A 22,392-nucleotide genomic window follows, 5' to 3' on the forward strand; every position below is an offset into this window, starting at 1 on the left:
GCAGGTGGATGGCCCCGCCTAAAGGTTACAACTTCACACTTTTCTGAATAATTCAATTGTTCTATGAGGGAACCCGGCGGCTGTATCCAGGTGGGAATCGGCTACTTTAAATCAGCTACTTAAATCCTTTTGCAAGAGGGAGCTCTAAGACTCCTGTGTAAATGATTATTGAGTATTTATCCAGAAGGTGTGGGGTTCACCATCTTCCAGGGTTAGCCTCACATTGACGCCGGCTGCCTCCACTTCACCTAAGTGGCTCTGGGAAATGGGGGAATTCATCCACCTATTTCACCACACATTGATGGCGACCTTGCATGACACACACATCACAATGATTTGGCATCTAATTGTTATAGAAAGTCTTCTTTTTCTAATTTAAATTGGTATGCCTACCGTTTTTCATGTATCCACATAGATAAGCAGTGTAGTGATCCTTGATGACAGTGGTGCATGGGGACTGTATAATTAATGTGGCAAGACGTCCTCCCAGGAAAGTCAGAGTCTACAACAGAAGCTGTTGTTCATGGACAAGACTTTGGTTGACTGAAGGTTAAATCCATTTTCCTTAGTTCAAAATAACTGTATTTTATCATCATCATCATCATACAAGGACACATCATACGAATCTAGTCAGTCTTTTTTGAAGCAACCATTGTGCTGTTAGTTAACTATATACTGGTCATCTTCACATTCAGAGGCTAGTTCTGAAAAGAAAGTCATGATGCCTGGAGACCTTCCCTCCTCTTCCTCTGTTGCATTTTGCAGTCTCATCATTTTTGGGAATTAAATTATTGTACATTCTGACCATCATGAGTTACTCCACAGTTTGAAGAACCAGGCTGGTCCTGCTGACAGTGACAGTTGAACAGGTTATGCATGTACTGCGCTGCAGAATATAAAATATATTTTATTTCCAGCCAACCACTGGCCTATTTATCAATGCCAGTGCATCAGTGGCTCAGTACCTATAGGGAATCATGTTTGGACAACCAAGCACTGACATAGTATATTCTCCATTGTCATAGTTGACAATTGCTCCTCATGACATTCCTGCCTCTTTGCACATCACATAAGGCCTGAGGCTCTTAACAACTGACAGAGTGGAGAGTACATTTGTGGTTATGCTGGTGCTGTTGACTTTTTACTTGAGTGTACAACTTAGAATCGTGATTTTATTACAACTGGCAGTTGACCTCTCCTCAATTGAGCTCTTGTTATCTATAAAAGCTGCAGTCTTTTACCTTTAAGTTCTGATGCACTCTGGACAATTCAACGCATAAATAAAGACACCCAGTGCTGAATAGGGACTAAAAGTAGAAAGTCCATGTTTGACAATGGTATCAGTATAGTGGCAAATTTGTACTTATCAATGGACATTATCTCTTTGTCTGTTTTTCAGCCTATTTGCCTTGGGACAAATTGGTCAGCCATTTACCAACCCAGCAGCTTAGACATTATTGAGGTTAAGTTTTTGTTCTAACTTAAACAACGCATTCTTCAACAGCTACAACAACATGGCTAGACTCAGAGTATAAACTTCCCTGTTGATCTCCTGTATGTAAACATCAAAGGAGCTAAGCATCTTGATAAGGTCCTCTTTTAGCCCCCATCCCTCCACATTGAACAGCATGGCTTTGACAGTCCTCTCACCTTTCCTTTGAGGCACATAGGTGGTCATTTTGTCTTTGGCGGTAAAAACTGCCTACCACCCCGGTGACGGCCGCCAAAATACGCCACCGTGGCTACCATCTGTCTGCCATATTATAAGCACTGCCAGACTTCCACCACAAGAAGGGCGGAAATCAGGCAGTGTTCATGGTGGCGGACGGTGGTAAGGAGGCGCTGCTCCCACCAGCACTGCCACGCCAGTAGAATGCCGCCAGCCATCTTATAACAAGTAATACAGCCTGAGGGTGTTCTGCTGGTGGGGCGCTGCTGGCGGTAGCAGTGCCCCTTCCCGGTCCCTGTCGGAAGACCTCCCTGTGCAAGGTAAGTCGGGCTTCCAACAGGGGAGGGGGGTGGGAGGGTGGGGGGTGTTGTGTGTCTGAGTGTGTGCATGAATGTGTGAGTGAGTGTGTGGATGGGTCTGTGTGTGTTGTGTTGTTTGCGTGGTTGTATGCGTGTGAGTGAATGCGTGTAAGGATGGTGAAGTGAGTACATGTCAGTGTGATTGTGTGTATGAATGTGTGCGAGCATGTCTGGAAGATTGCGTGTATGCCAGTGTGAGTGATTGGGTGTCTGCAGGGTGCGTGTCTGCGGGGGTGTCCGTGTATGGGGGATGAGGGGGTAAGTCAGAGGATCAGAGTGGGTGGGGGGTGAGTGAGAGGATCGTAGTGGGTGGGGGGGTGTTTGGATCGGGGTGGGGTGTATTTGAATGTGGGGGGATGGGGTTTAGTGTGTGTATGGGAGTCTTTAGATGGAGGAGGGGTGGGGTGCATCTGGTGTGTGTTGGGGGGAAGCCGCCTACTGGTGACAGGGAAGGAATTCCCTGTCACTGGTGGGGCCTAGCACCATGGTTTTCATGGCGTTGCTAATGCCACAAAAACCATGGTGGTAGGCAGGCTCATGATGCCGCTGGCAGTACTGTGCCGGCCGTCAGGCTGGAGATTGACATCTCCAGACTGGCGGCTGATACTGCCATGGTGATATGAGTGGAGAAGTGGCGGGTTGGCTGCAGCCAACCCGCCATTCGCATAATGTGGCAGTATGTACCGCCACATTAACACTCACAATGACCCCCCTAGTCTTTGAAGACTGGTACTGCTCAAACAGGCAATGCAACATTGACTAGGTAAGGTCTGACTAGGTAAGGTCTGAGTGGTTCAGAACTGTCTGGGTCGTACTAACCTAGTAATCTGGATTCCAAAGGAGCTAGGTTAATGTCCACACTTTCCAGAACCCACTGACAACTATGCAAATGATACTTATGCTAAACAGCAGTACACCTGGAGAAAAGAGGGATGAGACAATAGGGAGTGAAAAAGAGAAACTGAATGTGTTCATTCTGCTAGTTCTTATAGCTGGACTCAACCTGCATATCCACAAGAAGAAATAAGTATTTTAGTACTTCATCAATGGCATTCCAATTCACTGCTCCTTTTAAGACACAATATACCATGTGATAATCTATGTCTAACCAATTTATGTTCGATTAAAATGATCACGCACTACTATTATTACCAGCATTGTAATATTGACCACATCTGTTAAAATTAAATTAGTGTCATCATAAGCAAGATTACAAGTAATGTTTACCTCAGTGCAACAGGCATAGTTGCCAGCAGTAATGTAAAAAAGGTTTTATCAATGTGGATCATGTCTTTATGTTTATTACAGAAGAGCTATAGCTGAAATACCTATAGCACCAAGGTAATAACATCAGCAATAAGTTTTCCAAATGCTGCATGATCTATCAGTCAAATATCAGCGTCTAAATATTTCAAATATTTCTCAGGAACATTAGCTTATGAGTTCTGAAAATGAGCACAATTGAACCTTGAATACACTCTGTTCAATGTTGAGATAGATATATTAATTCAAACAAGTAAAAGCTTCTAGTTTAGTAACTTAGGCTGCACACAGATGAGCTAGTTACAGCTAGCTGGAGAGATACCAGTAGCTTTCAAGCTACTTGTTGAAAAAGACTGTGATATATGAATGAAGTCTTTGAGATAGATATATGCAATAACCTGAACTGTAATACACATTTCTATAGGATTAACTACCAATGGTGTTTTATAAAGCGAGTATGTGATCTGAATGATTTCAATACAAGACAGAAGGCTACCATTGTGCATACATCTTTTATTGCTGCCCCAAAATGCATCCCTCTAAAGAACATTAAATACATCATAAACAAACATTCCAGAATGGAATTTTCAAAACAATATAAGTCCATATCACAAAAGCACCTTTCTCTTTTATTGGCTGCTCTTTAACAAGATACGACTTCTTTTGCCTTTAATATTTTGCTTTATGTTGATATGTTAACTTTAAGTACTTGCTGCCACTGCTTACGTTTACAGGTAAGTAGATGTTCTCACCCCTCCAATTTATGGCCAGAATTTCCATTACTTGTATTTTTATTTGTAATCTGTTTCTCTGAGTGATGTATTTTTGCTGAAGATTCTGAGGTAAGGGAATTTGGCCTTTTATATACTGTCCTACTCCAAGTCATGGTAAGCGTCTCGCACACTGCGAATATCCGTCTGGGGACCGCAGTGTCTTTTGAAAGACGCACTGTCTGAGGAGAGACACCAGCCTCGTAGGGTTTGAAAGACGTGCTCTTCCATTCTTCAGCAGAGCGTGTCTGCCTGCGGCGGTGGCCCATTTCAAGCACGGGCTTTGGGGGCATGGATCTGCACTTAATCCCTTCTGTGCCAAGGACGTAGTGGTTACGTCGCGCGGCACAGTGCTCCTGTGCCAAGGACGTAACCATTACGTCCTCAGCCCGGAGCCCGGAGGGAGCGCTAGCGCTCCCTCCGTGGGGTTCCCCCCCACTCCCCCATGGCGGGGATGGAAGGGGAAGACCTTCCCCTTCCACCCCCGTAATGACATCAGCGTGCGATCGCGCGCTGACATCATTACACACCGCCGGTCGCACTGGAAGCCATTTGCTTCCAGTGTGATCACAGGAGAACAGGTGAGTTTCTCCTCCGGCGGGTGGGGGGTTTGGGACAAAGAGGCACCGGGGGAAAGGAAAGGCTTTTTGCTTTCCCCCGGTGTCTCTTTGAGCATTCCTGCTGCCCAATCGCATTGGGGACAGATCGGCCTATTATTTTTAGGCTCATCTGACCCCAAGGTGGGCAGAAATCACTGGAACGCCAGGGATTTTTTTTATATGTTTATTTATGTGGGGGGGCGTCCCCTTGGGCAAGGGGCACCCTCCTGAAGGGGGGCATTGAACTGTTGGCCATTTCTGCCCCCCTTGGGGGCAGATGGGCCTATTTTTTTAGGCCCATCTGCCCCCTAAGGGGGCAGAAGCCACGTAGGCACCAGGGATAGTGTGTGTGTGTGGTTTGTTTTTTGTTTGAGGGTGGGCCCTTGGGCAAGGGTCGCTCCCCCTGGGGACACACTACTAAAGGTATTTTCTGCCCTCCTTGAGGCAGATAGGCCTATTTTTTAGTAGGCCTATCTGTCCCTATGGCAGAATCCACTTCGGCACCAATTTCTAAATGCTTGATGGTGGGATGTTTGTCAACTGATGAAGTATTTGCATTTGTGATAATTTTTGTCCTCCTTTTTGTTCTAGTTCAAAGCTTTTGCTTTCTTTTCTGTGGCTCCTTGCGGTTTTGGTGGTGGTTGACCTGCGGTTTGCATAGTTGCATGTTTTAGGTAAGTAAAAACAATTTACTCCAAAGGAGTATTGTTGCCATGCATGAATGACATGTTTGTAGGTGGTGTACTAAATGCAGGTTTGTGTGAAATTGTCCTTAGATTTGTGCACAATGATATTTGTGTTGTCTTATTTCTAATTTGCTTTTCTTTCTTTCTTTTTAGTGGTATATCATTGGTGATTGCTGTGTCTGTGCAGAGTAGTTGCTGGTGATTCAAGCTTTTTCAGGCAAGTGAGCGGTATAGTTTTTGAGTTTATAACTCTTACTAATAAAGCTACACTTTATCACTTATCTTACACAGTGCTGGTTGTTGGTGGTGCATTTGTCCAGTTAATTTTCGTAGGAAAGATCATGGCTAGCCGCGGGATGACCGCTCAGCAGGTGGTTGGTATGCTTTTTGAGTCACTGTCTTTTCATGATTATGAGACGGACTCTGAATCTGAGGCAGAGGAGGAAGTGAGAGATTCTGGCAGTGAAGTTTCTGTCGGAGAGGAATCTTCTGATGAGGAAGCCACACTCAGTGCAGATGAAGGGCCTGTTTCAGAGGAGGACACTGATGTGCCATTAGTGCAGCAACCTGGGGCTGAAAGGTTTCCCGTTAGAAGACCTGAACTCTGGGTTACCCCAGACATGGAGCAGCCAGAGTTGCCTGCCTTTACTGGTCTCCCGGGGTGTACAGTCAATACTGAGAACTTTGTGCCTGTCAATTTCTTTGAGTTATTTGTGGATGATGTGTTTTTGGAAGAGATTGTTGAGCAGACTAATTTGTATGCGGAGCAGTATTTGAGGGACAACGCTGCTAGACTTAGGCCGTACTAGACGCACTAGAGCTGCCCAGTGGATTCCCACAAATTTGGAGGAGATCAAAAGGTTTTTAGGTTTGACTCTTTTGAAGGGGATGATGAGGAAGAATTCACTGGCTTCTTATTGGTCTACTAGTCTCTTGATGGCAACAGCTATATTTCCTGCAACAATGAGTCGTAATCGGTATTTGCTTCTTCTTAGGATGCTGCATTTTATTGACAATGCATTAGCCTTGCCACAAGATCACCTTGATTCTGACTGTCTTTTTAAGATTAAGCCTATCCTTGATCATTTTGTAGATCGGTTTTCAGAGGTCTATGTTCCAGGCAAAGAAATAGCTGTGGACGAGTATTTGGTCCTCTTCAAGGGTCGTTTGGTTTTTAGGCAGTACATTCCTAGCAAGAGGGCACGATATGGAATTAAATTGTATATGCTGTCTGAAAGTAGTACAGGATATGTGTATAATGTCCGTGTCTACACTGGTAGGGATTCCAGTATTGACCCCCCTGGTTGTCCTCCCACTTTTGGAGTTACTGAGAAAATAGTGTGGGAACTTGGTAGACGACTGTTCAACAAAGGTCACCATTTGTATGTAGATAACTTTTACACTGGAGTGCAGTTGTTCAAGGAATTGTTTAGAGTGGGCACTGTTGCTTGTGGCACAATTCGTTGTAACCGGAAAGGCTATCCAAGGGAGCTTGTCTGTAAAAAACTTCAGAGGGGACAGTGCAGTGCCTTGCGGAATGATGAGCTGCTAGCTTTGAGGTTTTCAGACAGGAGGGATGTCTACACGCTAAGTACCATCCATGATGAGAGTACTTCCCCGTGACTGTTTGGGGCCAGGTTGCTGAAGTGTGCAAACCTGTGTGCATTTTAGATTATAATAAGCACATGGGAGGTGTAGATAGAGTTGATCAAAGGTTAGAACCTTATACTGCTATTCGTAAGTCTTACGTTTGGTATAAGAAGTTAGCAATTCACCTCTTCCACTTAGCAACTTTTAATGCTTTTATTGTGCTTAAGGATAGGTCTCCAGAGTCAAAGATGACATTTGTGAAATTTCAGGAGTCAGTGATAGAGAGCCTTATTGTGGTGGAACAGGCCAGAGTTCCTAGAGAAGCAGTGGTGGAGGATGTGGCTAGATCGAAAGATCGGCACTTTGCTGAGCACATTCCTCCCACACCCAAAAAAGACTTTCCAGCTAAGAAATGTAGAGTGTGTTTTCGAAGAGGTATCCGGAGGGAGACTCAAATGTACTGCCCAGATTGTCCTTCAAAGCCTGGGCTGTGTGTGGGTGGTTGTTTTAAGAATTAACACACCCTGAAGAATTACTGGGAACAACCATGAGTGTAAACTCATGTCTGTTTTGTATTTTCATGTGTTAAGTTTCATGGTTAGCATTTCTGTCATGTACTTAGTTAGAGCTTTTGTGTTTGTAGTTTTGTAATTATTTTTAAGTAGTTAGGGGTTTCTTTGTTTAAAAAAAAGTGATGGCATTGTGTGTGGAGTGGGGCTTGGCTGAGGGTGTACATAGTGTACATATTGACTTGCTGTTGGCTAATGCAACACACTGCCAGCCAAACATCAGTCCACACACTCCCATCAGCTGGTGTGATTGCTGTATCAGGCATGTGGGCGTATGTAAGTGATGGGCCCTTGAGTGGCGCTGTCTGTCAATGCGAGTGTTGTAATGTGCTGGGCCCGTGGCTGGCGGCGTGAATGGTCTTATGCATGTCATGTATGAAAGGTGTGTGAATGGACTGTAAAGCGGTTGGTGCCTTGCCGTGGCTTTACAGCTCACGAGCTGTGAGTCATTGGTTCAGTTTTTTGGCCTTTCAGTTATTAACAGTGCATTTCATTTTTGTGAAATCTCTTGTTAATAAAATTGGATCCACTGAACCATCACTCACCCTCGTGCCGAATCCAACCAGTATGTGTGGTAAAAATACCAAAACCTGCTCCGCTGTGATCCGGCGTCGCAGCACACCTGTGACATGCTAGGTGCCTCAGGTGGGACCCCGATGATGAAGCATGCCATCAACTTGGTTGGTGGGTAAGGGGTCTTTTTCACATAACCTAAGTGCCTTTCTTTTCACAATTTTAGTGTTTGGCACATCACAGACGTATGTGGACACATCAAAATGATATATTACAAAACTATATGTGTTTGGGGGGAGGGGGCACCTATGTTTTTGGTCCAGGGTGCGGCCTTCATCTAGGGAAACCTACCAAACCCAGACATTTTTTAAAACTAGACCCCCCAGGAGTCCAGGGAGGTGTGGCTTGCGTGGATCCCCCAACATTTTCTTACTCAGACTCCTCTGCAAACCTCAGAATTTGCTTAAAAAAGCATATTTTCCTGACTTTCGTTTGTACGATCACCGCTCCAGCACAAAATTCCTACTCCCAGCATTCCCCTCAGTCTCCCAAGTAAAATGACACCTCACTTGTGTGGGTCCCCAAAGCAGAGTCAGCCTAAAGATGTATAAAAGAAGAATATGTCCTTATCAACTCGCTGTGCTATCCCCTCTATCTCTACCAGTTTTTGGCCTGATTCTGTTGCAGGCACCTGGCACAACCACACAAGTGAGGTATCATTTTTATCAGGAGACTTGGGGGAACGCTGGGAGGAAGGAAATTTGCGGCTCCTCTCAGATTCCAGAACTTTCTGTCACCGAAATGTGAGGAAAATGTGTTTTTTTTAGCCAAATTTTGAGGTTTGCAAAGGATTCTGTGTAACAGAACCTGGTCAGAGCCCCACAAGTCACCCCATCTTGGATTCCCCTAGGTCTGTAGTTTTAAGAAATGTACAGGTTTGGTAGGTTTCCCTAGGTGCCGGCTGAGCTAGAGGCCAAAATCTACAGGTAGGCACTTTGCAAAAAACACCTCTGTTTTCTGTCAAAAAATGGGATGTGTCCACGTTGTGTTTTGGGGCATTTCCTGTCGCGGGCGCTAGGCCTACCCATACAAGTGAGGTATCATTTTTATCAGGAGACTTGGGGGAACACTGGGTGGAAGGAAATATGTGGCTCCTCTCAGATTCCAGAACTTTCTGTCACCGAAATGTGAGGAAAATTAGTTTTTTTATCCACATTTTGAGGTTTGTAAAGGATTTGTGTAACAGAACCTGGTCAGAGCCCCACAAGTCACCCCATCTTGGATTCCCCTAGGTCTCTAGTTTTAAAAAATGCACAGGTTTGGTAAGTTCCCCTAGGTGCCGGCTGAGCTAGAGGCCAAAATCTACAGGTAGGCACTTTGCAAAAAACACCTCTGTTTTCTGTCAAAAAATGTGATGTGTCCACATTGTGTTTTGGGGCACTTCCTGTTGTCGGTGCTAGGCCTACACACACAAGTGAGGTATCATTTTTATCAGGAGACTTGGGAGAACACTGGGTGGAAGGAAATTTGTGGCTCCTCTCAGATTCCAGAACTTTCTGTCACTGAAATGTGAGGAAAATGTTTTTTTTAGCCACATTTTGAGGTTTGCAAAGGATTCTGGGTAACAGAACCTGGTCAGAGCCCCACAAGTCACCCCATCTTGCATTCCCCTAGGTCTCTAGTTTTAAAAAATACACAGGTTTGGTAGGTTTCCCTAGGTGCCGGCTGAGCTAGAGGCCAAAATCTACAGGTAGGCACTTTGCAAAAACACCTCTGTTTTCTGTCCAGAAATGGGATGTGTCCACATTATGTTTTGGGGCATTTCCTGTCACGGGCGCTAGGCCTACCCACACAAGTGAGGTATCATTTTTATCGGGAGACTTGGGGGAACGCTGGGTGGAAGGAAATTTGTGGCTCCTCTCAGATTCCAAAACTTTCTGTCACCGAAATGTGAGGAAAATTTGTTTGTTTAGCCAAATTGTGAGGTTTGCAAAGGATTCTGGGTAACAGAACCTGGTCAGAGCCCCACAAGTCACCCCATCTTGGATTCCCCTAGGTCTCTAGTTTTAAAAAAAGCACAGGTTCGGTAGGTTTCCCTAGGTGCCGGCTGAGCTAGAGGCCAAAATCTACAGGTAGGCACTTTGCAAAAAACACCTCTGTTTTCTGTCCAAAAATAGGATGTGTCCACGTTGTGTTTTGGGGCATTTCCTGTTGCGGGTGCTAGGCCTACACACAAAAGTGAGGTATCATTTTTATCAGGGGACTTGGGAGAACACTGGGTGGAAGGAAATTTGTGGCTCCTCTCAGATTCCACAACTTTCTGTCACTGAAATGTGAGGAAAATGTTTTTTTAGCCAAATTTTGAGGTTTGCAAAGGATTCTGGGTAACAGAACCTGGTCAGAGCCCCGCAAGTCACCCCATCTTGGATTCCCCTAGGTCTCTAGTTTTAAAAAATGCACAGGTTTGGTAGGTTTCCCTAGGTGCCGGCTGAGCTAGACGCCAAAATCTACAGGTAGGCACTTTGCAAAAAACACCTCTGTTTTCTGTCCAAAAATGTGATGTGTCCACATTGTGTTTTTGGGCACTTCCTGTTGTGGGTGCTAGGCCTACCCACACAAGTGAGGTATCATTTTTATCAGGAGACTTGGGAGAACACTGGGTGGAAGGGAATTTGTGGCTCCTCTCAGATTCCAGAACTTTCTGTTTCTGAAATGTGAGGAAAATGTTTTTTTTAGCCACATTTTGAGGTTTGCAAAGGATTCTGGGTAACAGAACCTGGTCAGAGCCCCACAAGTCACCCCATCTTGGATTCCCCTAGGTCTCTAGTTTAAAAAAATGCACAGGTCCGGTAGGTTTCCCTAGGTGCCGGCTGAGCTAGAGGCCAAAATCTACAGGTAGGCACTTTGCAAAAAACACCTCTGTTTTCTGTCCAAAAATGGGATGTGTCCACGTTGTGTTTTGGGGCATTTCCTCTTGCGGGTGCTAGGCCTACACACAAAAGTGAGGTATCATTTTTATCAGGGGACTTGGGAGAACGCTGGGTGGAAGGAAATTTGTGGCTCCTCTCAGATTCCAAAACTTTCTGTCACCGAAATGTGAGGAAAATTTGTTTTTTTAGCCAAATTTTGAGGTTTGCAAAGGATTCTGGGTAACAGAACCTGGTCAGAGCCCCACTAGTCACCCCATCTTGGATTCCCCTAGGTCTCTAGTTTTCACAAATGCACAGGTTTGGTAGGTTTCCCTAGGTGCTGGCTGAGCTAGAGGCCAAAATCTACAGGTAGGCACTTTGCAAAAAACACCTCTGTTTTCTGTCAAAAAATGGGATGTTTCCACGTTGTGTTTTGGGGCATTTCCTGTCGCAGGAGCTAGGCCTACCCACACAACTGAGGTATCATTTTTAGCGGGAGACTTGGGGGAACGCTGGGTGGAAGGAAATTTGTGGCTCCTCTCAGATTCCAGAACTTTCTGTCACCGAAATGTGAGGAAAATGTGTTTTTTTAGCCAAGTTTTGAGGTTTGCAAAGGATTCTGGGTAACAGAACCTGGTCAGAGCCCCACAAGTCACCCCATCTTGGATTCCCCTATGTCTCTAGTTTTAAAAAAATGCACAGGTTTGGTAGGTTTCCCTAGGTTTCCCTGAGCTAGAGGCCAAAATCTACAGGTAGGCACTTTGCAAAAAACACCTCTGTTTTCTGTCAAAAAATTGGGATGTGTCCACGTTGTGTTTTTGCGCATTACCTGTTGCGGGCGCTAGGCCTACCCACACAAGTGAGGTTTCATTTTTACCGGGAGACTTGGGGAACACAGGGTGGAAGGAAATTTGTGGCTCTTCTCAGATTCCAGAACTTTCTGTCACCGAAATGTGAGGAAAATGTGTTTTTTTAGCCAAATTGTGAGGTTTGCAAAGGATTCTGGGTAACAGAACCTGGTCAGAGCCCAAAAAGTCACCCCATCTTGGATTCCCCTAGGTCTCTAGTTTTCAAAAATGTACATGTTTGGTAGGTTTCCCTAGGTGCCGGATGAGCTAGAGGCCAAAATCTACAGGTAAGCACTATGCAAAACACACCTCTGTTTTCTGTCAAAAAATGGGATGTGTCCATGTTGTGTTTTGGGGCATTTCCTGTCAGGGGCGCTAGGCCTACCCACACAAGTGAGGTATCATTTTTATCGGGAGACTTGGGGGAACGCTGGGTGGAAGGAAATTTGTGGCTCCTCTCAGATTCCAGAACTTTCTGTCACCGAAATGTGAGGAAAATTTGTTTTTTTAGCCAAATTTTGAGGTTTGCAAAGGATTCTGGGTAACAGAACCTGGTCAGAGCCCCACAAGTCACCCCATCTTGAAATCCCCTAGGTCTCTAGTTTTCAAAAATGCACAGGTTTGGTAGGTTTCCCTAGGTGCCGGCTGAGCTAGAGGCTAAAATCTACAGGTAGGCACTTTGCAAAAAACACCTCTGTTTTCTGTCAAAAAATGGGATGTGTCCACGTTGTGTTTTGGGGCATTTCCTGTCGCGGGCGCTAGGCCTACCCACACAAGTGAGGTATCATTTTTATCGGGAGACTTGGGGAAACATAGAACAGCAAAACAAGTGTTATTGCCCCTTGTCTTTCTCTACATTTTTTCCTTCCAAATATAAGAGAGTGTGTAAAAAAGACGTCTATTTGAGAAATGCCCTGTAATTCCCATGCTAGTATGGGCACCACCGGAATTCAGAGATGTGCAAATACCCACTGCTCCTCAACACCCTATCTTGTGTTATTGCTGGGAACAAGGATTGTTTTTTCCCGAGGGTATAGTTTTCCAGCAGAGCCGCAGAAGCGTTTACTCTGCCCCAGGGGGCCGGCTTTCTTCATGCTTGTGTCCCGAGCATTCTGGTGCCGGGCCTAGTTTGGTGTTTTCTTTGCCCCGGGGCCCAATTAACTAGCGCAGGTGTCGGAGCATTTTGGAACATTTCCAAATTTCAGGCATAATCACAGAATTGCATGCTCGTTTGTGTAGAGCGTTTCTCTTGGGCTTTTAAGGTTTTTTCCTGGATTACACGCTCATGGCTAGAGCGTTGTTGCTTTAAATAAAGAGACTTCACCGGCTCAGGTCCCCATCTACACTCCAGTGCCTGTACACTGGGGTTGCAATAAATTATTATTCAGGCTGGGCCTGCTCTAAGGGTGTGTTTTGTCTCAGCACAGGGCACTCCCTCCACGTCCTAAACAGCAAAATTGTCTTTTTCTACCCTGTTTTTTCAACTGTTGGTACTGCTCCTTTGAAGCCCATCTGCTGTTTTACAGTATGGCTGGCTATGAAGACCAAGCCGAAGCTTTGTATTATCTGGATGAACCGGCGGGTTCCTTTGATCAAGATCTGGTATATGCTCTTGACGCAGGAGTGCGTCATACTGTTAATAAAGCTTTAGCTCAAGCCATTCAGCCCATTAAACACCATCTCTTGGGTTTTATGGAACAACAGGGCTGGGTAGCCCCGTTGGACACCCAACCCATTGGGGAATCTCCCCTTCCGGCGAACACCCAGGCTTCTAAGCAGAGTACTAACCCGCATGCTGCGGACATTGAATCCCTTATCAGAAATATGGCAAAGGAGCATGATTATAATTCGGGATCACAAAAGAAAGCTGTAAGTGACCCAGTTTCTTCTTTTTCTGAGCAGTCCTCCGAGCAGGGAGATGATTCCCCTCGCAAGCGCAAGAAGAAGGTTCATCATCAGGAAGTGCCTACCCGCTAAGGTTCTGACATTCGAGCTTGAAGACATCGTGCACCCCAGGTCTTCGCTTTGGTTACCACCCCATGGTGGATTATGTGGAATCCCACATTAGAGACAGTTTGGATAAGGAGGTCCGCTCTAGGCTGAGGTCTGAATGTCCCAGACCAGATTTCCCCTCCAAGGTTACTGAGACTCCCAAATTAGACCCGACTCTTGTCACTTTTCTCAAGAAATCTACAAAAGACCCAAAGAAGGGTATAGATCGTGCCTGGCGCGGATGCCAGGATAAGCTGTTGGACATCTCCGGTCCATTAACTAAGATTTTGGAGTTGGCTTTTCAGGCCAATAATTCAGGTGAGCCTATCAACCCGGACATTCTAGTGGGTTGGGCTCAGAGAGCACTTTGCTTTCTGGGCAATGGCAATTGCGCCATATCTTCTGAACGTCGCAGATCAGTGTTGATGAAGCTAGACCCCAAATTGGCAGACCTCGCTACCTCTGAATCAGGCCCTGTGGCCCAGGGTTTGCTGTTTGGGTCCCCCTTTATGAAAGAACTTTCTAAATTTGTTTCTACTTACGCCAGTTTGGACTAGGCACAAAGTTCCATCAGAAGAGTGCTGCGTCCACTTTTTAGAGGGGCCGGACGCTACAGAGGGCGTGCCTTCGGCCGCTTCAACCAACAAGGCCCTCAACGTGGTTTCTACCAGCAAGGAAGAGGAGGCTTTCAGGAGTATGACCCCTCCTCTTCTACCTTCTACCCATCGAGACCAAGATCTGGTCGGGGCAGATTCCGCAGGGGGAGTTCCAAAGGCCATCAATCTTCCTCCCAGGAGTCGGGAGGCACAGGTGAGCTTGGTTGTAAGTTCAGATGTAATGTTGGGGGGCAGAACTCAGAGATTTCTGGGATCTTGGCGTCTGATTTCTTCGGATGCTTGGGTCTTAGAGACCGTGCAGGGGTTCAAACTAGAATTTTACGAGTCCCCGTTTCAGCAGTGCCTTCCCAGGCCAGCATATTTTTCCCATCAAGAGCACAGTCTCATTTCCGCAGAAATTTCGGTTGTAGTAAAGAAGGGTGCCGTCGTCAAGGTACCTCTTCACCCTTCTGGTTTTGTCAGTCCAGTGTTTCTAGTGGACAAGAAAGCGGGCGAGGCTCGCCTGGTTCTAAACTTAAAAGACTTCAACTTTTTTTACTATATCGTCATTTCAAGATGGAGGGCATCCATTTGTTGAGAGACGTTCTCCAAGAGGGAGACTGGATGGTCCGTTTAGATCAAAAGGACGCTTATCTGACCACTCCTATTTTTCCTCCTCATCGGAGATTTCTCCAGTTCCAATGGGAGACAGACTATTACGAGTACAAAGTTCTCCCCTTTGGTCTGTCTTCTGCCCCCGGTGTTTCACGAAGGTAATGCATCCAGTCGTGGAATTCCTTCGTTCCCAAGGGGTCTGGGTAATAATTTATCTAGACGACATTCTGATCATGGCCCAGAATCGAGACCTGCTGCTTTCTCATCTGGAATGCACAGTGTCTCTGCTTCAGAGTCTGGGTTTTATATTCAATGCCCAGAAGTCCATTCTGATTCCCTCTCAACGGATAGATTTTCTGGGTTTCCAGATAGACTCGATACAATCTCAATTGGTTCTTCCCTCCGGGAAGATTCATTCGATCAAGAGAGAGTTGAGGTCTCTATTATCCAAACAGACTGTATCATTGAGGGCAATTGCCCGCATGGTGGGCCTGCTTTCTTCATAAATTCAAGCAATTTTTCCAGGCCCCTTACATTACCGAGCCCTTCAACGTTTAAAGATATCCCATCTTCAGAGAGGTCTCAGTTATGCGGATCAGGTTCTCCTCTCAGAGGAATCTCGTGCAGAGATGAATTGGTGGTTGGAACATGTGGAAGCCTGGAACGGCAGAGCTATTTTCAGTTCTTACCCGGACGTAGTGATAGAGTCTGATGCCAGTCATTGGGGCTGGGGAACCCGTTGCGGATCAGTGTCCACAGGAGGCAGATGGTCCAACATGGAGCTGAACCTCCACATCAATTGTTTGGAACTCCTAGCAGGCTCATTTGCAATCAAGAGTCTCTCTCCCATCAGGGCTAACTGTTGTGTTCTCCTTCGCATGGACAATATCTCGGCGGTGAGATATGCCAACAGGTTGGGGGGAACTCGTTCCCGCATTTTAGCGGAGATAGCCAAAGAGTTTTGGCATTTTTGTCTTCAGCACAAGATTTCAGTCATCGCGGAGTACCTTCCAGGGGCCAGCAACATGGTGGCAGACTGGAATTCGCGTCACCTGAGAGACTTCAGCGATTGGAGGTTACACCCCAGAGTTTTCCGGGCACTTTCTGCTCGGTGGGGTCCCTTTTCGATAGACCTGTTTGCGTCTCGCCTCAACCGGCAGATCAAACGTTTTTTCAGTTGGAGACCAGATCCAGAAGCATCGAAGACGGGTGCCTTTCTTCAGGACTGGTCTCAAGAACGGAGTTACGCCTTTCCTCCCTTCTTAATGATACCCAGGGTATTGGCTCAGATCAGACGTCTGCAAGCGGAGTTGGTTCTGGTGACACCTCTTTGGAGATCTCAGGCATGGTTCCCGTTGGCAATGGAGTTGAGTTGTGATCATCCAATCCTACTTCCCTTCCAGGAGAATCTTCTCCAGGACCCTCTTGGTCTTTTGCATCCATTGATCCTGTCGGGTCAGCTATCCCTGGTGGCTTGGCATCTTTCAGGGAAAGATGGAGCATCCCAGGACTTTCGCAAGAGTCTTCCGAGTTCATTGCAAGTTCCTGGTCCTCCAGTACTCACAAGAGATATGCTTCGGCTTGGAAGCGATGGAGTTCTTGGTGTAGTTCTAGGGGTGTGGATCCTTCTTCAGCAGATTGCTGTCTGGTCCTAAATTTTCTATCTTCTTTAGCGGCATCAGGTCTAGCTTATCGCTCTATTAATAATTATCGGTCTGCTATTTCAGCAGGGCATTTACCAGTGGAGGGTAAACCCATTGGGGAGTCTCCCGTTGTTTGTAAATTAATGAGGGGTATCAGATTGGCTAATCCTCCTCGCCCCGCTATTCTTCCCTTTGGGATGTGAACATTGTTCTTCGTTTTTTAGAATCATGGCCTTCCAATAGATTTTTGTCTAGGAAACAACTTTCAGCTAAACTCACGATGTTGTTATGTTTAATTTCATGTAAGAGAATTTCAGATGTTACTGCTCTGGATTTGGCTTGGAGAGTTTTTTCCTCTGAGGGGGTTACTTTTTCTATTTCGCGTAGAACTAAATGCAATCTGAAGTCCGTTTCTTATCCCTGTTTTGTGGACAACCCCAAACTATGTGTTGTGCAGTGCCTTAGAGCTTACGAGGTGAGAACAGAAGAGTTTTGTTCTGATATGGGGGGTCAATTGCTCATTTCATTAGTTAAGCCTTATCATCCTGTTTCTTCAGCCACCCTTGCTAGATGGATAAGATGGTTACTGAATGAAGCAGGAATTGATGTTTCTAGATTTGGTGCTCATTCTTCCAGAGGTGCTATGGCTTCAAAGTCTTTTGCTTTGGGTTCTCGTTTAGAGGCCATTCTAAGGGCAGCGGACTGGTCTTCTCCTTCGACTTTTAAAACTTTCTATTGTAAACCTATTGTAGCTATTGCATCAGTGGGTGTGAATCAGCTTTGAACAAGCATAATCTGAGCCTCCGGTCCTGACATAGAATAAAAAAAATTCTAGCATTCGCGTTAAGAATTTTTCAATTCTATTAAGGACACAGAGGCGAGGATTATCCCACCGCACTGTTGTTTATGTTATCTTGTGGTACATATTATTACTATGAAGTTCATGTTCAAGTTTACTGTTTTTCAGTGCTAACCCACCCTATTTGGTATTAGATATAAGTATCATTTTATGATGTTCAGCTATTATGGCCTGAATTTTTCCTTTTTCCTAGGGAATGATGAGAAGTAATTTCGGTCCGTTCTGGCACCGTTCAAGTGTCCAGTCAAGGTGGATTCCAGATCTTCCTTTTTTCAGGATTGCGTTTACAAGTTTCATGTTAAGACTTTGACTTTTTCTGTTGCGAATATTGGACAAAGAAAGAGGAGTGGCTGGGTGTGATGCAACACTTTATAGGCTACCTTATCTATGGTTAACACGTGACATATCATATATTGGGATATGTAGTTTTTTGTTTTCTATGGTTTTCATTGGCTGTTGTTAAAAATAAAGCATTGAAAGAGAAGCATAATCCTCGCCTCCGTGTCCTTAATAGAATTGAAAAATTCTTAACGCGAATGCTAGAATTTTTTTTATTGCTGTATACCCAGTGTAGAATTAAAACCCACTGCAGGGTGCAGCTCATTTATTGGCTCTGGGTACCTAGGGTTCTTGATGAACCTACAAGCCCTATATATCCCCGCAACCAGAGGAGTCCAGCAGACGTAACAGTATATTGCTTTCAAAGATCTGACATTCCAGGAAAAAGTTACAGAGTAAAACGTAGAGAAAAATTGCTGTTTTTTTCACCTCAATTTCAATATTTATTTGTTCAGTTGTTATGTTCTGTAGGAAACCCTTGTAGGATCTACACAAATTACCCCTTGCTGAATTCAGAATTTGGTCTACTTTTCAGAAATGTTTAAGTTTCTAGGATCCAGCATTGGTTTCATGCCCATTTCTGTCACTGACTGGAAGGAGGCTGAAAGCACACAAAATCATAAAAATGGGGTATGTCCCAGTAAAATGCCAAAATTGTGTTGAAAAATTGGGTTTTCTGATTAAAGTCTGCCTGTTCCTGAAAGCTGGGAAGCTGGTGATTTTAGCACCACAAACCCTTTGTTGATGTAATTTTCAGGGAAAAAACCACAAGCCTTCTTCTGCAGCCCCTTTTTCGCATTTTTTGGAAAAAAACAAAATTTTCACTGTATTTTGGCTAATTTCTTGGCCTCCTTCTGGGGAACCCACAAAGTCTGGGTACCTCTAGAAACCCTAGGATGTTGGAAAAAAAGGATGTAAATGTGGCGTGGGAAGCTTATGTGAACAAAAAGTTATGAGGGCCTAAGCGCGAACTGCCCCAAACAGCCAAAAAAAGGCTCTGCACAGGAGGGGGAAAAGGCTTGGCAGCGAAGGGGTTAAAGAGCGCGTCAATATGCTTACACCCTCCACGGTCGAGTCCTCAGTAGAAACAGAAAGAGGACTTGTGTTTTGAGACTACACATTTCAGTGGCCATTTTTGTTTATGCCTTTAAGCCTTTTATATAATACGTTTGGCATGTCATGGGCATTGCCATAGCAATGCAAGTTTTTAAACTGTTGTTGTTTTTCAAAATGAAGCACCAGGAACAAACAGCTGATTGATAAGGGAGAATCTCCTTCTGAGAAGGATTTTTTTCTCTTTTTCTGAAGAGGAGTCTCCTATTATCATTAGGAAAGGAGGTAAGGTCTCTAAAAAATCTAAACATTTAACAAGGAAGGTACCTAGATTCGATAAAGACCTGAGATAAGGTGGCCTAAACACTACAACAGACCATGGTGTCCAGTGCTGCCCAAATAATAGGAGCGACCATGTTGGTGCAATGGAGTTAGGTGTCCCTCGCGGCACAGGTAGAATGAGTGGCCTTCATGGCACAAAAGATGTTAAATACTCCCACAGCACAGATACTGATGATTTAATGTATGACAGCCATTTAGATCAGGTGGAAGAATTTATATGTGATCCACAAGAGATTTTGTAAACTGATTTCCTACTTGAGGATTTGGAACAGCCTTCAACATAAAAGGCTATCAAAGACCCATTGGGTTTAATCCTACGCTCATCACTCATCCAAGAGAACCAGATTTGTGACCTATGGACCACGTGACCTCCTTCATTACATTTTGGATTCATAAGTCTCTTGACATGGAGACTCAAAATTTCATGAAGACTGAGGGGGTCATTCCAACCTCGGCGGTAAAAGGCGCTTACCGCCGTTCAGAAGACCGCCATAACACCGCCGCGGGCGCGGTAAACCGCCACGGTCATTCTGACCCACAACAGGCAAACCGCCAAAATACAGACATCCACAAAAGTCCGCCACACCAAAGGGCAGCGAGAAACTGGCGATGACCAAACCTCCACCGTCACGCCAACAGAAATACGCCCACACTATCACGACACACAAATCCACGTGGCGGTCTTTCAACCGCGGTATTCCATTGGCGGTACACACCGCCGCGCTCAAAATACACACACACTTACAAAATACAACCACATTGGACAATTAAAAATACACACACCTGAGACACATACACACACCACTCCCACACACCCATTACGATATAAAACGCACACCCACATCACCCACAAACCTCCACTCCTAGAGATTCGTGAACACGCACCGAGAAAAGACATCCGAGCACCCAGACGCCCAATTCACTGTCACCCAGCAATATTTGCACGCACTTCACACAACACAACAATACACATCACCACACTTAGCACCACACAATCCACCCTACACATCACCCACACCACCCCATGGCACTGCAAAGACACCCCAGGTTCTCTGATGATGAACTCAGGGTCATGGTGGAGGAAATTGTACGAGTAGAGCCACAGGTGTTCGGGGCACAGGTGCAGCACACCACCATTGCCAGGAAGATGGAGCTATGGAGCAGAATAGTCGACAGGGTCAACGCTGTGGGACAGCACCCAAGCAATCGGGACGACATCAGGAAGAGGTGGAACGACCTACGGGGGAAGGTGCGTTCCATGGTATCCAGGCACAACATCGCGGTGCAGAAGACTGGCGGTGGACCCCGACCTCCTCCCCCAGAATTTACAACATGGGAGGAGCAAGTCTTGAACATCCTGCATACTGAGGGCCTCGCAGGAGTAGGCGGAGGAATGGACTCTGATAAGGCAAATCTTAACTACTTCTCCCCCCCACCCCACCTGCATGCCAACTCATACCCCCACCCTCACCCTCACCCTCACCCCCATCACATCCTACTCCTTGCAACTGTGTCACCATCACAACCCACCCATCCCAACACCTAGCCCTGCATGCGTCCACAAAGCATGGACACCCATCACCTAAGCATGCCCACTGCACATACACATACAAACCCCCCCCCCAACCACCATCACAACAGCCTCCACAAAGGAATTCCAGCACTGGGGTACATGGGCACCCACCCATTGCACGCTATGACACACACAGAAGCAATAACCATGCTTTTATACCCCTGCAGGACCCGAACGCCACGTCACCGCGCAGGAGGGTCCACAAATGTCCCCTCCACCCCCAGAAGAGGCCCACAGTGAGGACAGCAGCTCTGTCTCCCTGGATCTAGATGACCAGCCCGGTCCATCGGGGACCTCGGGACAGTCGGTTCCCCTGACACAGCCACAGGCCACAGTAGACCTTCCCCCCTCTAGGAACACCAGCACAGCACCCACCCAGCGAGCCCATACCTCTGTCCCCAGGACACGTCAATCAGCGGTGTGTCCACCACTACAGGGAACCCAGGCTAACCCACCACCCCAACAACAACAGGGACCTGGGGGAAGTGGTAGTGGTCACACGGTCCAGGGGACAGAGGCCCAGGGAAACAGGGGAACTGGGAGGGCTGCTGTGCGACAGGTGGGGGGACAGGCCCAGGGAACCCACTCTCCACGAGGCCCTCTCCTCCATCATGGGAGCATACCACCGCTCCCAGGAGACGATGCCGACGGTCCTGGCCAGGTTTCAGGAGATCCAGCTTCTGCAGGAGGAACAGTATATGGGGTCCAGGGAGGAACTAAGAAACATCAGTTCCGCCATGGGTACCATCGTAGTGGCCCTGAATGAGGTAGTCACCACATTGCGGGACACTGTGGCACCTCAAAGGGCCCCTGACACTAGCATGCACCAAGAACTGCCTACCACCTCCGCTGGCGCTAGTGGACAGGAGGCCCCGACACAAGACCAACAGGCCACCAGAACCCCACCCCCTGCAGAAGGAGAACCACCCCGCAAGCGGGCCCTGAGATTCAGGAAGAAGACAGAGTAAGATGTCAAGACCCCCGCCAGCAAAGGATACCGCCCTGATTGTCAACCCACTGTCCCACATTGTCACCCTGTCCAACCTTAAACTGCCCCTGCTCCACTTCCCACAGGCATTTGGACAATGCACCTGTGAAACTGATAGTCTGGACTCTGCCATGGACAATCCTCCACCATCACCCCTCACCGATTTGCAACCACCCATCCAATTTAGAGCACTTGAATAAAAACACTTATTGCACAAAACAATCTGGAGTCTGGCTGTGATTTAGAACAAATGTATTAGACATGACCGTGCCAAAATGTTCATTCACATTGTGATGGTAACAAACCGCTGTCACACAGCTGTAGTCCATGGGGAAACAAAGCAGATGTCACGCAGTGGGGCCCACAGCTCTGAAAACGGAAGGGAAAGTCACAACACAGTTAGCATACACTGGGGGAAAAAGTCAGACAGTAGAGTGGTAGGAGTCTTTAAGTAAAAGTAATATGCCGGTGTCTACTCTTACCTGTGTGTCACTGAAAATACTGCTGTATTACTGTGTTCCTGTTCTCTATGTCGTCCTCTTCGGCTTCCTCCTCTTCACTCTCCACAGGCTCCACAGCTGCTACAACACCACCATATGGACCATCCTCCTGCAGAA

The 22,392-nt window shown here is 46.2% G+C and overlaps 1 protein-coding gene across 1 annotated transcript in view; it reads right to left on the reverse strand.

The window, feature by feature from the left end:
* LOC138262403 (UPF0134 protein MPN_524-like) overlaps positions 1–4,438 on the reverse strand; it is a 31,569-nt gene extending 27,131 nt beyond the window's left edge. Inside the window, exon 1 of the mRNA XM_069212305.1 lies at positions 4,241–4,438. Coding sequence (XP_069068406.1) covers positions 4,241–4,438 — 198 coding nt within the window. The remainder of the gene's footprint in view (positions 1–4,240) is intronic.
* Between the last annotated feature and the right edge of the window lie 17,954 nt (positions 4,439–22,392).

Source organism: Pleurodeles waltl, chromosome 10 (assembly GCF_031143425.1).
Source record: "Pleurodeles waltl isolate 20211129_DDA chromosome 10, aPleWal1.hap1.20221129, whole genome shotgun sequence".
Classification (NCBI taxonomy): domain Eukaryota; kingdom Metazoa; phylum Chordata; class Amphibia; order Caudata; family Salamandridae; genus Pleurodeles; species Pleurodeles waltl.